This window comes from Echiichthys vipera (genome assembly GCF_963691815.1).
Source record: "Echiichthys vipera genome assembly, chromosome: 14".
NCBI lineage: Eukaryota > Metazoa > Chordata > Actinopteri > Perciformes > Trachinidae > Echiichthys > Echiichthys vipera.
The window spans coordinates 22,635,354-22,652,042 of record NC_139839.1 but is presented as its reverse complement, the minus strand read 5'-3'; the positions used below and the strand labels follow the sequence as shown (position 1 = coordinate 22,652,042).

The 16,689-nt window shown below is 41.2% G+C and overlaps 1 protein-coding gene across 2 annotated transcripts in view; it reads right to left on the bottom strand.

Annotated features, from left to right (window-relative positions):
* The window catches only part of spns2 (SPNS lysolipid transporter 2, sphingosine-1-phosphate), a 67,986-nt gene that overhangs the window by 23,990 nt on the left and 27,307 nt on the right, over nt 1-16,689 (bottom strand). For both annotated transcript variants that reach the window (XM_083927679.1, XM_083927678.1), the window contains exons 3-5: nt 8,881-9,017; nt 5,004-5,155; nt 1,998-2,064 (exon numbers count right to left, since the gene is read on the bottom strand). In XM_083927679.1, the coding sequence (XP_083783805.1) occupies nt 1,998-2,064; nt 5,004-5,155; nt 8,881-9,017 (356 nt within the window). The remainder of the gene's footprint in view (nt 1-1,997; nt 2,065-5,003; nt 5,156-8,880; nt 9,018-16,689) is intronic.

The window sequence follows — 16,689 nt, the reverse complement described above, 5'->3', positions numbered from 1 at the left end:
GTGGAACGCGGAAGACCGGTTCCACACAGCAACGCCGGTAAACAAACCCCGGGAAGCCCAATCCCTACGAGAGCTCCTCGTGCTACGGCCATCCGGAGGCGCACAGAGCTTTTGGCCGTGATATTATATATTAAATTATATTATACTATTATATGATCGTTATAAGACGCTGTCACCGAGAATTTGCGCGCTGCCAGGCGCTGTCACCGAGTGTGAGAGGAGAGTTGCCGATTTTTGCACATTTGGCTGCATCTGTCTCCAGGGCTTTTCTCTTTTTAATCCTCGCTTTTTCTGCGCCACCCTTGCTCTTTTTATTTTCCTTGTACATCTGTGGTTGGAGCTAGGCAAACACCACTGAAGTGTGCGGACTAGTGCACGACACGTACGTTACATCAGGCTGCGTCTGCGTCTGTGTCTTGTTGGTGGGCGTGCCCTTAACCTGCGTCCGCGTCCCAGTTTCATTGGCATGATAACAGACCGCCAGCTCCCTGATATGACCAGCGACAGCGGTAACAGCATACACGTGATCCCCACTCCACTCAGTGCCATGACTGAACACCGGCACAAAATAAATAAAAATAATAATTGAACACCGGCCCTCGCGGCCCAAAAGTCAGACCGGCCCACCGGGAATTGTCCCGGTCCTCCCGATTAGCCACTCCGGGCCTGCTGGTGGGTATTGTTCTGTGGACGCTACTTTCTTTGGTGGTGTAATGGCACAATTGGTAGTAATTTAGGGGGAACATGTAGCTCCAGCAACCCCTCCCTAAAGTGTTCAGCTAACAATAAAATGTTACGCTATGTTTCATTAAGGTCCTGCACTGAAAAAGACACTGCACACAGGTTGAGGAAGGCCTGACACCTTGTTATTTCATTGTGTCCGACACTGATCCCGCTTCACCAGAGCCGACCTCTGTGATTAAAGCGTAATGAAAGATAAATGTGTCTACAGTGACTGAGAAAGAAACAACTAGCATCCGCCTTGATCTTCAATATAAATCCACTTTCCTTGCTGCAGCTATCAGATCAGAACTGAACATGAGAAGATGCTGAGTGAGTCTGATGTTCAAATTTTTAGAAATTATTCTGAAAGTAAAGTTCCCATAGGACGTCAAGTAGTATCTTCTTGCTATGAGCCCATTATATTTAGCCCAGTGGAACAAGACATATACTTGGAAAGAATCTTTAGAACTACTGCACTGAAAGTAATCACACGCAAAGGGTGTTGACAATTAAAGTCACAAACACAGACATAGAGGGATCTGATCAACCAAGTACATACTATAGAAAAATTACATATTTAATTAGAAACCAAAGACACATAGCTGATAATTGATGGAGACAATCGACTAAACACAGTAACCATATGAACTAAAATGGAATTATAATGGCCCATATATTGATCGGGTATTGTTTTTCTTCTTTGGTGTTTTAAAAAAAACTCTCTCTCCGTTGACTTTTGGGGAAATATGTTTTATTATCAAGTTGAGTAAGAGGAACTATTATTCTGACATACTCTATAGCCCCTTTTTTCTATTACTTTTTCACAATCAGTTTTCATCTACCATGAACGGGACACTGGGCGCGGCAGGTATAATTCCATCTTTACGTTATGGCGTGTTCTTTGTTGCATTTCATTTAGATTGAATGATGACAAGAGTTTGTATATTATATACACAGTACATGTATGGATGAATGAGACAAAACAAAAAACATTTTAGAAACCCTTTATATAGAAAAGGTTCTGTAGGAGGCTGGAGGCTGAGCTGTTGTGGATGTATGAGTGAGTTGTTCTGCCTTAAGCTCTCAATGCTCTGTCACTTCCCTACCATGTCAGTGCCTATTCAGCCATGTGTGTCCCCCCAAGTGTTTCTGCCACCACAGACCCCTCTGACCCAATATCCAAGACAGGCCTTCACCACCGAGCCCTGCAGATGGGGCTCCTTATCTGTCTGTGTGCATATGTGTGTGCAGTATGCAGAGGATGATGCCCTTACCCTCAGTGCCCAGTGCCAGTCTCCTGCAGCCTCCTTGGCGCTGGCGCCCAGGATGTAACCCAACCCACTGCAGAGAGACAGAAAGACACAAAACATCATATACAGTACATTGCTGTGAACCTGCTCCACTGAGGTCTGTCAGTGCATGTTATATATTAAGTATATGAGTCAGCGTCCCGAATCCTTATGCCTACACTACACACATCCTGTGTGTCTGCTGCATTGAGTGTTTGGGTACTTGACATGGAAAGCTTATGACAGTGTAACTGATCAAAGCCCCGGTGGCAAGTTTGGTCTATTTGTGGAAGTGTGATTTGTGCACATAGCCACAAAATGCAGGTGCAAAGTTACAACAGAGCGCAGCACTAACATGGTTGTCTGGAAGAAGGCTGTGTGTTGTCACAGTGAATTGAATTTCCCTGCATTTTACTTGAGTTAAAGAGTGTTTTGTGTGTCATAAAGGGAAATAATAGTGAAATGCTTTGAGGGACATGTTGCTAGATCAGATCGAATCAGATCAGATAAAGGGGCCCTTTTGCTGTGATAAGCCTCTGCTGCCAGATACAATCAGCATTTCAAGGACAAAGAGGATTCAAACAGTAAACTGAAGGAATGAGTTGCAGAGCACTGGTAGCTTAGTACACAGTAACACAGTGGTAAATAACGTTGTTAGATCACTATCACCTGAACTATGATTGGCTACTTTTCTTTATCTTATGTGATAATAAACTGAATATGTTTCAGGTTTTGAACTGTTGGTCAGACAAAACAGACAATTAGATGACACTCCTTGAGCAACAGTAAATTGTGATCTTGTTTTTAAAACGTTTGCCATTTTATAGACCACACATCAGTCCCTTAATCTAGAAAATAATCAGCTGATTAATCGATAATAAAAATAATAACTTGGTGCAACCCTATAGCCCAGCAACCCAGTGTTATCCCCCAGATGCTTCCATACAGGACGCAAGGGATCGCTGACTGCTTTGAAAGTAATGTGAATCATATGCAATGGTTTCACAGTTCCCTGTTCTCAATCCAAGTGAAACCCTACTGTATGGGAGATTTTTGTGCGATGAGTGATTTTGAGTGATAGTACAGTTTAACATCATCAAAACACCAAACAAGGGGGTGTCTTTTAGCTTTTAACCCTCCAGTACGATTCCAGAGACTCAAGAGCAGCACTGAATGTGTTTTGAGTGGACCAATTTTACGTAGATTTTTCCCTTTTATTTCAAGCTTTTCACCTGAAATTAATCAATCAGACTTCCTGGTTTCTCATAGAACCTGTTTGTCTGCATGTGCAGAGCCTCTTGCCAAGAGATGCTATTTTCCATTAGAATAACAGATTAGTACAATAGATTGATGATCTAATGTAGCCAATGGCTTGGGTGCTAAAGGTCAAAACCATGTTTAACTGGTTTTACACACACCCACCCACACACACAAACACACACACACAAACACACGTGCGCGCGCGCACACACACACACACACACACACACACACACACACACACACACACACACACACACACACACACACACAAACATTTATGGACTCAAAGCAAAGTTGGAAACAGTCTACGCTTGTGCTTCCATGATTAGTTCTCCAAAAATAACACCGCAGTATAAACGGGCTCAGACAGCATATGATATTTACAGTGAGTGACTAACAGCTAATCTTATCAGAGTCCACCCAGAGAGTGTCTGGAAAGTTCAACACCAATAATAAAACTTGAGCATGAAAAATAGGCTCACATCAAACACCGGCGTCACACAGAAACGTCTCTCTGCGGCCAAGTTTGATGATGGGGGGAGGGGGGAAGGGGCATTTCCTGTGAATCCGGTCTATTCCTGAGGTCATATCCTGGAAATGGTCATAATAACTTCAGTAAAGACAAACATGTGGGAGACTGGATAGGATGTTTGACTGCACCTTACTGAAGCCCACTCTTTCACCTTCTATTGTCTGTGTTGCTGGGCAGATTACTGTGACCCAAACATTTTGGGAGCTTATAACACAACCACTCAGAGGACAGTTTACACTCTCCTTTCCTTGTTTGTCCAACTGTCTCCAGTCTGCCATTAAAATCTCCTATGATTAGCACGCTAAATTAGTCATGTAACCAATTAAAAAAGCTGTTTAAATGCTTTCACCGCTCTGCCCCGAGCTAATCAGTGTTAGCCATGTCCGGCTACTAGCGACTCTCCGGGATTTCTCCGTTAATAGTTGTTACATAAAAAGAAAACTTTCTCGATGACTTATATGATGTATGTAAGGGCCGAAAGATTATGGGATGATTTTGCGCCGGAATTACACCTTAAGTGATATGTTATTCATTTAAGTCCAATGTCTGCAGTGTAAAGACACTGCAGCACATCTCCCCTTTACTTAGCATTTCCTTGTGTGTGATTCTGCATGCAGAAGCTGGAAAACCACGCAGTATGCGGCAACTCAGGCACATGCTGTTAGGTACTGTATATAACGATAAACCTCAAGTGGCTCCCGCGCCGCATCCACCCGTACATTCATCTTTTATTACTTGGCTTTGTTTGTTTTCTCCCTGTGGCCCTTTTTCTGATTGAATGAACTGAAAGGACTGGAGATTTGAGCCTAATAATACCTCCTACTCACACACACCCCACGCCACATCTCCAAAAAGGCCTCCCTCCTTTAAACTTCACACAGCCAATTGTGAGTTCTGCTTTTCTTTCTGCAGAGGGCATGAGCTCTTTGTGTGGCGGCTTCTGAAATAAAAAAGAGCCAGATAGTCGTGAGCCTGACCTTCTCTATGTGAGGATCATTTCAATTATCTTTGCCAATCTCCTGATTCCTTTCTACCTTCGGGTTTAACATGCAGAGTTACATACAGTTGGAATGGATGAAATGTTAAACAGATTTGATTTCATCCCTATAGTTTTATAAATGTCTGCATGAACATCACCTAAAATAGATCATGTTGATTTCTGGTGTCTGTATGGATATACAGGATCAAGGTATTACCTTCCCAGAGGGATGGCCAAGTAGAAGACAGAGAGCATCATTGTGCGGCTGTTGTTAGTGAACAGGTCTCCTATGATGGTGGGAGAGATGGAGGAGTAGCTGGACTCTCCGATGCCCACCAGTCCCCTGGAGAGTACAAACAGCCAGTAGTACTGCAGAGAGGGAAAAAGAAATAGGAGTTCTGTTAATGAGCTACGTGTCAGAGCACAATGTCAACCCAACTGACATTTTCCTTGGTCTTTTTCCTCACCAACTTTTCATTAGAGCACAAAACAGTGTTACTCTACCTTAAGCCCTGAATACTCTGTGAGCAGCTCTGTTAATGTCTTTATTATCATTACAATCAGGCTTACTGCATTATTACTAGCTTTCAACTCCTAAATAAGAGTTATTTTGGTTGAACAAATGCTATTATAACTGAAACTTGAAACGTTACAATAAATGGAAGTATACTTATAAATTACCCGTTGTTGAGAATGAAACTAATAAAGCTGCACATCTCATGTTTAAACAAAATACATTTGGAGAACAAAACGGAGCAGGTCATTAAAAAAACTCATCTCTCTTTAGAAATAAATAAATATAACTGTACTTCCTTTTGAACAACATATATGGGAGAGAAAAGACTGCTCTGTCTGTACATTATACCCACACACACACAGTTATATCAGCCCCTGGTTGCCTTTTTTTCAAATATCATATAAGAAAATCTACATGGTATGATCATCTACATGGTGTGATCATCAATTTTCATACCATGGTATACCATGAAACCTGTATACCACGGCAACCGCACCTCTTGTGTGGTCTAACGCAGGTGGATTGCAAGATTAGACGGTTTACACACACACACACACGCACACACACACGTGCGCATGTGCTTCTTCATTAAAGAGAAGCTTCCCATGAACACATGAACACTGTCACACTGATTTCAATGTTGAGATTTCGTAGCACTTTGTACAAAAGTTGGAGGAGGTTATCTTGATCGAGCGAGTCAATAAATTAAATAGTGAAATAGCGTCACGTCAGCATTTTAATGTCTTTAATCCGATTCAGCTATATTAAATTACCGCGGCATATTGTCTTCCATGAGATGTAATAAACTGATAAATGAAAAGATGAATACTTAAAAGGCTTTAATGGGAGCGTGCACGCAGGCGGGGGCACCTGTGTAGGCAGCTGGATTGTTAACTGTTTCCATGGCAACTACTACTCACTGCATACGGACTCCTATGTCTGCTTGTGAAGCTACAAAGACATCTGGTTCCCCCACATACTAGAATGACGCAAACTGCAAATATTGGCGGCTAATTTGCATTAGTTGCATGAAGAACATTTGCAACTTGTTAATGTTGCGTTGATCTTACAATGTTTCATGGTGATATATATACGAAGTGTTTTTACTCATTGTTAGCTTTTCTTACATTGGGATATTTTTCTGTTTTCACCTTAAACATATGCACATGTCGGCCATAATGATGTGAGAGTGTGGGGTGTGTGAGTGTGATAAGGTTACACTGTGCAGGGTTTGTCAGCATAATAAAAAGAGATTAATGACGGTGCTGCAGGTAGCAGAGGCATACGACTGTGATCCCTGCTGACCTGAGCTCTCGGCCGACACTGCAGGCTTCCTGCTGTAGGATGGGACATCATGTCACTGAGTCGAGCACACAGCCTTCAAACATGCCGTGGAGACTTTACCACATACACATACCTCACTATAAGAGGACTTCCGATGCAACAAAAAAAAGTCCTCCACTGTGGTATTTACCCATATTATTTTCAATGTGTTTACAGTTGCCTTCAAAAGTGAGCTGTACAGTGAGCTGCAGTGTTGATGATTGATCACAGCCGAGCTCTCTCTGCTGTAAATCTTTGTGTTTGTCACGTTGTTTGGAATGATTTACAGTCGGTCTATTTTCTTCTTTTAATGGCCCATCGTTTAGTGGGATCATGATGGTAGTCCTTTTTGTTTGTGCGGTCACCAGACTATCATCACCACTTGGAACCGAAATGCTCGTAGCAGTGACAACAACAAGGGAAGAGCCACAAAAATGAGGTCGTAAAGGCAGATTGAAAACTATGATAGGATCAAAGAGAAGAGGAAGGTTTAGGAAAATGTACTCTTTTCAACAGTTTTGAACCTATTGTCAAATAAGACTGAGACTATCTGCTCTGTGAGGCTGTACATACACAAGTGGCTGAAAAATGAAGCCAACACAGAAGTACCAAAGACATGTTTACAGCCTGGTACAAGAATGGTTTTGGTCTCTGGTCACTAATTTCTCCTTCACAACTTCTCAACCAGGGATGTTTTTTAATCCACATTTTAAAGCACACTGAGAATTTCCCTTAAAGCACAGAACAAATGAACACAAACATTATGCTACTTTGACTTTAGGAGGTAAAATCTCCAGTCACTTCAGTGCATTCAAGAAGATACTTTGTAATTAAATGCTAAAATGTACTACCTTCTTTGTCTGAACCTGTATCACACACTTCTTACTTTAGTATTCAGATAAAAATATCAATTAAAAGAATAAAGAATCATCAATCAATGCAGCCAGGCTGTATTACAACAAGAGTAATTCAGCGGTTATTATCCTTGTCGCACCCTCTTTATGTTCACAGGATAAAAGTGAAATGAATCGTGCTTTGGATGAATTCATGTGTTTCAAACTTCAAGTGATCGTTTTATGGCAATAATCTGTTTTGCTCATGCAGAAAAAAAGTGCAATTTCACTTTATGGCAAATCTGTTACATAAGATCCGAACTCTGTATCCGCTGCAAATCCTTCCAAAATGCCCCAGAGCGTCTTAAATGTGTAATGATAGGACTCAGTTGTAAGTGGTCATTAACATTTCACATGTCATGTCTTTCATCTCTCATGGCGACAGCACCGTGGAGCTATTACATAAGAGCCATCTACTCTTGTCTCATTTGATTGGGACACTCAATGGAACATGTCTGGAGTGAAGTTAAAGTTTGAGGCTGAAGACTGCAGGTGCTGAGGATCGCTTCCCATCTACTCATCAGCAATCAGCTGCCTTTGTGGCGTTTGTCAGAAAGGAAGAAGTCCTTCATTTCAGTTTAGCCATAAGCAGCCTGGATGTATTTTTTTCTGCTAAGGCAAATGGCTGCCATCTTGTCTTCAAGCAGACAAGTCTATAGGGGATTCAAGTCGAATGATGCCCTCCTGAGACATCTTGGAGCTGTCATTCCCTTCCAGAGCTTCAGGCTTACTCACTGGAGAGACGACTCTGCGGGACTCGATGACACTGCTCTGCACACACGCTGCATAAACTCAACTAACGCAGCTTCTAATGTCAGTCGAGTGACTTCAGATCATCAGTCTGTTAGATTTTTATCCCAACTGTCCATCAAGACTGTATAACGGGGTCCATCTACACGATGTGATGGCTCCTGTCAGCGGGACACCCCTCCCCCCAAAGAATAATGTTAGTGTTTAATGCATAACACCGCCCAGCACACAGGGGCTTTTAGAGATCGCAAATCTAAATCCACTTGTCAAGAGGCAGTGAAACAACAGAGTCTTATCTTCTAAAGCATTGTAATTGAGACAAGTCTGAGGCATGGGCCTTCATTAGTTGATTGGCTGGTAGCCAGTGAGAGAGAGACAGAGAAGGAGAAAGAGGAAGAGAGAGGGGGAGACATAAAGCATGACTACAAAGGCAAAGGGTGTAACTGACTTAACGAGCGTGTCATTTTTATTTCACTAGCTTAACATCAAGCATATCCAGATCACAACAAAATAATTATCTCATCAGTGTCGACCACACAACAGGGCTAATAGAATAACACTGGAGCTCTTGTGCTGCAACCCTTTCCGTCAGAACTTATGCAATGTCCTACCTCTTTACCGATGAAGGAGCTCGACAGAGTAACAGTGGACCAGAAGAAAATGCCACAGCTCAGGATGACCTTTCTGTTGAAGCGGTCGCCCAGGTAACCAAAGATGGGAGCTGCCACCATGAAGCTGCAGATGAAGACTGCGGAGGAAGAAAAGAGAAGAGAAAATGACGGTCACTGATGCAGACAGATTTTTATATAGCATGGACGTGGCTATTTGCAATATCATGCGTTGCACTTTGCTGAAAAAAAAAAAATTGACTGAGACGAGAATTTGAGCTTTCACGTCCACAAATGAAGCCAACCCCTGTCCAGATTGACTGTGTGATAACAGTCAGCCAGAGACACAGTGAAGGACTGCCAGAGGACAACTCCATTCAACTCCAACCAATTAGGATTCCATTATACTTCACCTACACTTACTACAAGAAACCTGGCAAAGGAATATTAGATACAGATGATACAGCAGCGGTCGATGTCACTGGGAAAGGTGATGTGGGTTGTTCAATATCTGAAAAGGGAGGGGAGGAGTTATAAATGTATAAATGCAGCGCCCCACTGTAGGAGGGATTCAGATTGGACAGTGGCCCAGAAACAGTAGCTCTTAAAAAAAGAGATACGATTCTATGTTTTGTTAGTTTGTTGGGAGCAAACAGATCAAGAAAATACAAATAAACTGAGCAGATGCAGAGAAATTAATAGAAATATATCACACACTAGAGGACTATGGTGGCTGTCGGGCTATAAATAATTCCTCCATCATAATTTCTTACAACCAGGCTTATGTCCCAGTGAAAGGAACACAAGTGCTTTAAAGAGTGCTTCCCTAATTGCCCCACTGTGGACTGGACAACTATAGGCCTTGTTCTCAGGGCTTTTAGTCAATATTTATGAGGAGGACCAACCCAAATACGCCTGAATGTTTAATGCTCTCAAGCTGTGTTTTGCATCTTTGCAGAGGGGAAAGGGCAGAGATGTTAGGGAGGCAGGCTGAAGTGTTTTGACACATCATCAGCATAAACATACAGATGAGGAAGGGAGGAGAGGAGAGAGAAAACAGAGGAGGGGGGTGTTATATAAGACACATCGCAGTCCCACAGCTGCTGAGGCCAAAGGGGCATTAATCAGATTATAGCACAACTGTAGTTTTGAACATGTGATATTAAGAAATAGATGTCCTTTTGTGACCTATTTTGTGGGAAGAGTTACCCACAAAACAGAACAGTAATTATATTATATATTTACTGACTAAGGCTACCATTACACATGTTTTCTTTCCTTTTTCTCTAGTTACAGATTAAGGGCTCTTCTGTGAGAACGCTCATTCTTACTAAACTGGAATTAAGGAATATTATCTTAAAATGTAAATTACCATTACAATCATATATTATTAGATATAATACCCAAATACTATAAGTAATAATATATAAAGTAATATGTTATATCTGCAGCATCCATATTAGTTAAATAGCTCCAGCCAGTGTGACCTCACTGTGTCATTCTGAGAAAAAAAATCCCATTTCAGAAAAGTGAAATGTAATCTAAAATCTAATTGAAATCTAATTTGAAGGTTTTTATAAATTAATGAATCAATTACAGCTTGGATTTTCACAGGTGCTGAGATTCCATTATCTGCTTGTTTCATATTGCTCTCATTACTCTCCTGTTCTGTTGCCTGTCTTTCTCTCCTTCCCTCTCTTCTCCTGCAGCCTCCATCATGAGCATGCATGTGGCTAAGTGCTGCAGGTCTGTTGTGTAATGCTAAATGACACTGATGACTGCTCAGTGCAGGTCCAGCTCTCTAAAGAGCTTTACCAGCTCACCCTGCAGCCACAGTACTTCTGGGGAAACCACACACACACACACACACACACACACACACACACACACACACACACACACACACACACACACACACACACACACACACACACACACACACACACACACACACACACACACACACACACACACACACACACACACAGCAGGGTGTTCTGCAGTGCAAGCAGAGATAAGAGGAGGGAGAGGTCCACAATCATCCACCACCAGCTGGTTCCACGTGGGTTTTAAAAGCCAGGGTATCGGAGAACATTGCTCTCACTGTTTAGCGGCTTGTCACAAATACTTATCCTCACATCATTAACTGGCCCATTTGAAGTCATTAGCAGGACCACACAACACACCATAACTCTGTGTTTCTTATTTTGTGTAAATTTGTGATTTGTTGATAAGCTACTCCATTTTCTTAAGGCTCATTATCACCTCTTAGCAGTGTCAGCACACGGGTGTTGACTGTGTGCTTGTACTCATTTAGTGTTACACTCACTGTGTATTAACCTTGCTGCTTTCTGAACAAGGGAAACGAACATCAAGTTAATATTGCTTAATGACCTGCGTGATCAGTATGAACCACAGTAAAATATTTGAGTTTATTTTTACAAAATGAAGTAACACAATGGTGATTGAGCCTATTACTCACTAATGGAAGGCCTTGCATTTGTAGTATTACGATGTTTAGAATTATAATATACTATATCATTATGAACCCAGTGTCTGTGGCGACATTCCAAAGAAAAATCACAAGTTAGTGACGGTTTTCCATCACCCAGTAGTGCAGCCCGTGGGAAGGTGGATGCTCCAGACGGTGCTGGTAAAGAGAGCCACAAACACACCTGCAATTTCTTCTTGTTGCTTCTATTTTCTACCTCTTGCCTAAGGAAAATTAAACAGAGATCTTTGAGATAGCAAAGAAGAAACTAAGCAGAACGAGATAACAACTCTTTCAACATCTTGCTGCAGAACTTTAATCTAGTGAAACATGCACAGATGTATTTTTCAACCAAGAGACCCAACAGGGCACTTGTGTCTGATCAACATTTTGTCATTTTGACAGATGCTTTCTCTAAGAGGCATGGAGGAATGTTGTCAGATTGTTTATTTTAAGATAAAACAGAAACACCCTTCCAAAGAATCAAGTTGCGTTCCTGCATTTTCTCTCTCATCAAAATATTTCATCAAATTCTTTCTAATCATTGGGCACTGACAACCCTGCTGTGATTTGGATTGAGAGAAGTTGGCTAGTTCTCTTGGACCTAATAAAAAGTTCTGCAAGGGAATAAAATATTTTGAAACAGGGCTTTGCTTAAACTGTCAATAAGACATATTAAAGTCTTGCAGAATGTGGCTAAAACATGTACATGTACAGTATAATATGGAGACTTAAATCTTACAAAAAGGAATCTTTTATGGTGCCATTTTGCTGAGATGAATCCAATGTTACACTTTATATATCAACAGATGTGTGTATACAGAATATACAGAATAATCTGCATTATATAAAACACACGCTGTTACTGAGACTGGATATCACCTTGGTGGAGGCTCATCCGCTCAAAGGAAATGGCCTGTCACTATAAAGACTGTTCTCCTGTCAGTCTTTTGACCTAGAAAGGCTCAAATGAAGACATCTGTCATGCTTGGAAACAATAATTTTCCTCCTCTGAGTACAACTCATTTTGATGGTTCGGTATGTTCTCTTTAAAAATTAAGGACCGTTCAAAAACTTGTCCATGAGACTACATCACAAGACTATATATGGGATGTATTTTGAAATGTTTGAGCAGGCATTGAGTGTATTTTACGGATGTGCAGACATGTTTGGCTTCATTAGTGAAAATGGACTCAGTGACAAGAAAATAAATGTGTTCAGTCTATTTCAAGATATTGTAGGGAGGACAAACAAACCATGCCAAACAATAAGTCTTCACAGATGCCAGGTCACACCCTAAACTCTCAGCACAGGCAGCGAGAGCTGCAAAACTTGATAGGAAAAGTCTGATTACTCATAACTGAACTGCAGAGGATATGTCTAATGCTGAGGTCTGAAACTCCATAAATGGCTCTGTTGAACAGCTAGTTGGCATGAATAAAAAGGTGTGACTGACACACAGCTTTTGAATACATAAAATGTTGCCCGTTCTCACAAGTCACATTCCTACACTGACCACTATTGTCTCTTTGTTTATGCAGCGGAACACCACAAGTCCACGTTTGTGTGATCTCCACAGTGCCATCAGAGATAAGCTCTGGCTTATCTCCCCAAGATGACAATCTCTCAGAAATAAAGTGCATATGTAACAAATATGCAGCAGGAAAGCCCTAACAGTGAGGAGTTGATGTCTGGAGCGACGCAGTCTGTAAATGTTTCCACTAAAGGCCAAAGGGGAGGAAAAGTTTTCACAACCTCAATATAGAACAATGGCCAACTATGACTAGACGGTGATGGACTCAAGCTGCATTTTCAGAGTAGTACAGGCTGAATTTCCTTTTGTTATTGATCTCCAAACTAACACCTCTGTTTGTATCTAAGCATTTATAGATGAGTGCGTAATATATACTATTGAAGTAGAGAGAATAAGTGTAGAGTTGCATGGATAAGATGCTGAATAACTGTTTTAGGGAAGCAGCAGAGTGCAGTCACTTTGTGCATAAAGGTATTTGAGTTATTAACGATATTTGTGGCAGCAGTGATAATAACAACAAAGGGTGGTAGAAAGAAGAATGAGTGAATGAATGAGTGAGTAAATGATGATAGATGATAACTCTTTATGCAACAATAATAATATTGTTATAATAAGAGTTTCAGTGTTGTGTGTTTGTGACTGTGTGAGTGTGTTTCCACTTGCCTCTAAAGAGTGTATATGAGTTGGCGATAGTATGTGCATGTGTATGGTCCTATTTTTGTGCGTGTGTGTGTGTATGTGTGTGTGTGTGTGTGTGTGTGTGTGTGTGTGTGTGTGTGTGTGTGTGTGTGTGTGTGTGTGTGTGTGTGTGTGTGTGTGTAAATGCACATGAATGCTGTTTGCTGTGGCATTAGCTTACCAGCAACTCAAGAGATTTAAGAGGTTTTGAATACCTTTCGTTGAATTGCTCAAACTGTTTTTTTGTGTCTTTGTTTACGACAGTGTTGTGCCCAAGTCTCTTCGTCTGTACAGTAATGAAGATAAGGGATAATAATGACTCTGATAATTACAGTGTTCACTGCTTGTAATTATGATAGCCATCAGTGATTTATTTCTGAGGGAAGTGACTCAACCATGGACGAGGTGGAAAACACCTTAAACAAGCCCGACAGTATCAGCTCTGCCTGACAGGGTGCCTTTATCGCTTATGTAACATATTCCCTGCTATTAAAAACATTGTTTATCTCATAACTCCCTCCTCTTTGACTGTAAGTAACTGTAAGTTCCACAGCAGCGGCAGGTAAGAAAACAAAGTATGTGGTTAATTAATGGCAAGGACATTATAATGTAGCACAAAGCCTTGCCGTGGGTATGCAAACGATTCCCTGTGACCTTTCTGAGCTGTTTGAACAATTAAGGTCAGGTATTAATCTCACCTCATCTGAATGCAGGGACCCCTTTGATGCCAGTCTAGTAGACTTGGTTTTGTTTTTTACCGCTTTTATAAAGAAGATAAATTAATCATTATTCTTGCTTAACTATTTTATTCTCTTTGTAGTCAGAGGTTGAAGCGAGTACAACTCAAAGTCTCTTGAAATCTCTGTGTACTTCTGACAGAATGGATCCAGCAGTCCAGTGAATAAAATGTTCCCACAAAGAATACAATGAATTCTAATTTCGGCCTTACAGATCATGTGCTTCAGGTAGGAGTGCCCGACCAGCTCTGATGTTCTTCAAATGCCAAAGAAGATGCTGTACATATTTCTCACAGTCTCTCAGCGAGCAAATTACCTCAATTACTACAGTCTTAGCACATTCCAAGACAGGACAATGGCTATGCAAGAAGTCTAAAAGCAGACATAATGACATACAGGAGACACTGGAGTCAGGTATTTAGGTGTGACGTTACTGTGTTGTCAGACACAGGTGAATCATGCTGAATTTGTCCGCTGGTTACCTCTAAGCACTCAAAAACAGTACGGTAAATGGCACTGAGTCCTGGCTTAATCATTTATCATCATTTATTATCTTCTATCAATCATGGCACCTTATGAACCCTTTAACACATTCTGAAACATGTCTCACGGTGAGTTGGTACCAAAGTCTTTTTTCAGTGAAGCATTGTACCATAAAAGTGAGTTTACATTGGTTGGTCTAATTATGCTCCTTCTTCATGGTTCACTGAGGTAATCTGAGGATTTCATATTCTTTCTATTATTTCATTTAATTTTTAAAGGCGACAGAGCATATGAATTACCCTAATTATGTGACAGTGGAACCTCTCGGAAGTGAGAAATGACATTGAATGTAACTCAAAAACTGAAAACAACTGAGCACCTCCACCGGCAGACCCCTCTAAACACACACACACACACACACACACACACACACGCACACACACACACACACACACACACACACACACACACACACACACACACACACACACACACACACACACACACACACACACAGAGGGAGACTAGAAACGGCAGACGTCCAGCACTTGCTTTGATTGGCGAACAGAACAATACCTCCTAGGATGACTCACCTCCTATGATTCAATGCTACTGTGAACAGAGCATCAGGAGGAGATGCATACACATATGTTATGTGTGTGTGTGTGTGTGTGTGTGTGTGTGTGGGATTGATATTCACTGAGCCTGTACAGATACATTTCCCTATGAAACACTGGGAGCACCTGTGAGGCTCTGCATCCGGCTGTGGCATACCAAATGCTCAGCAGTCCATTTAATACTTCTTTTTAAAACAAAAAGGTATTGAGATACTTTAAATAATTTACATTTCTCTTGAAGGTGACTGACAGTGATTGAAGAAGTTGAAATAAGAGTACTGAAAGGCTATACCTTAATCCCCTTACAATGCTGATGTACACAGCAAGTATTCTGCTGCTCCCTTTAAGCTCCTACCTTAGAGATTAGTCTTTCGGAGTAAATATGATTTGTCACAGACTCAAGTGCTCCTGCCTGTTTTTATTTAATACAGAAATCAAGTGGCATAGAGCTACTTTAGGCTGCAGTGGCAGAATGCAATAAGGGGGATTTCGGGGACCCGTGGTATTCTTTGAGTTATTGAAATGAAAATTAAAGCATACTATCAAGATGAAGAATTCCAATATGTTGTTTCCATGACCCAGAAAAGTTACAATTAATATTAGTGATTATGAGCTGCTCTATCTTAAAGCCAGACTTGTGATGTGGTTGTGATTTTTTACCCAAATGAGCTTTATTCTATCTTAGTGTTGTCAGATGTGTCAGATGTGTATGTTCCCATACACTCAAAATATTCACATTCAAGACGATTTGTAACTCACATGGGATGCAAACCAATAATGCACAGTAATAAATGACACCACTATTGTGCTTTCTGGGCGCTTAAAGCCAGATCTGACCAATGTGGAATCTTAAAATTCTTGCTCTCCTATGATCTTTTTATTTTATTTCTTTAGGTGTGTGATATGGGTATTTCCCACTGTCATGCCTGCAGCTGTGAAACCTGACAGTCAGGATTGACAGTCTAACCAAGGGACAGCAGTTTGAGGAATCTGAATGTCCTTCAGCTGTCAGAGACGGAATTAGAGGAATAGGAGAAGCACATCTTATGTGCAGGTCAGTACATGTCTGCAGGCTGGGCGTAGTCATTGCGAGCCATTTACAGCGCCGCCAAGTGTCACTTTGACCTGTTCACTGTGGAAGAGGTGTGTGCATAGGTGTCAGCGCTCTGCACATCGCAAACACACAGCTTCCATAAATACAACGTCCCTCTTCAGTGTCTTTTGTGCCTCTGCCCTTTTTGTTATTACAGGGTTATCTGCTTATGTTTCTAT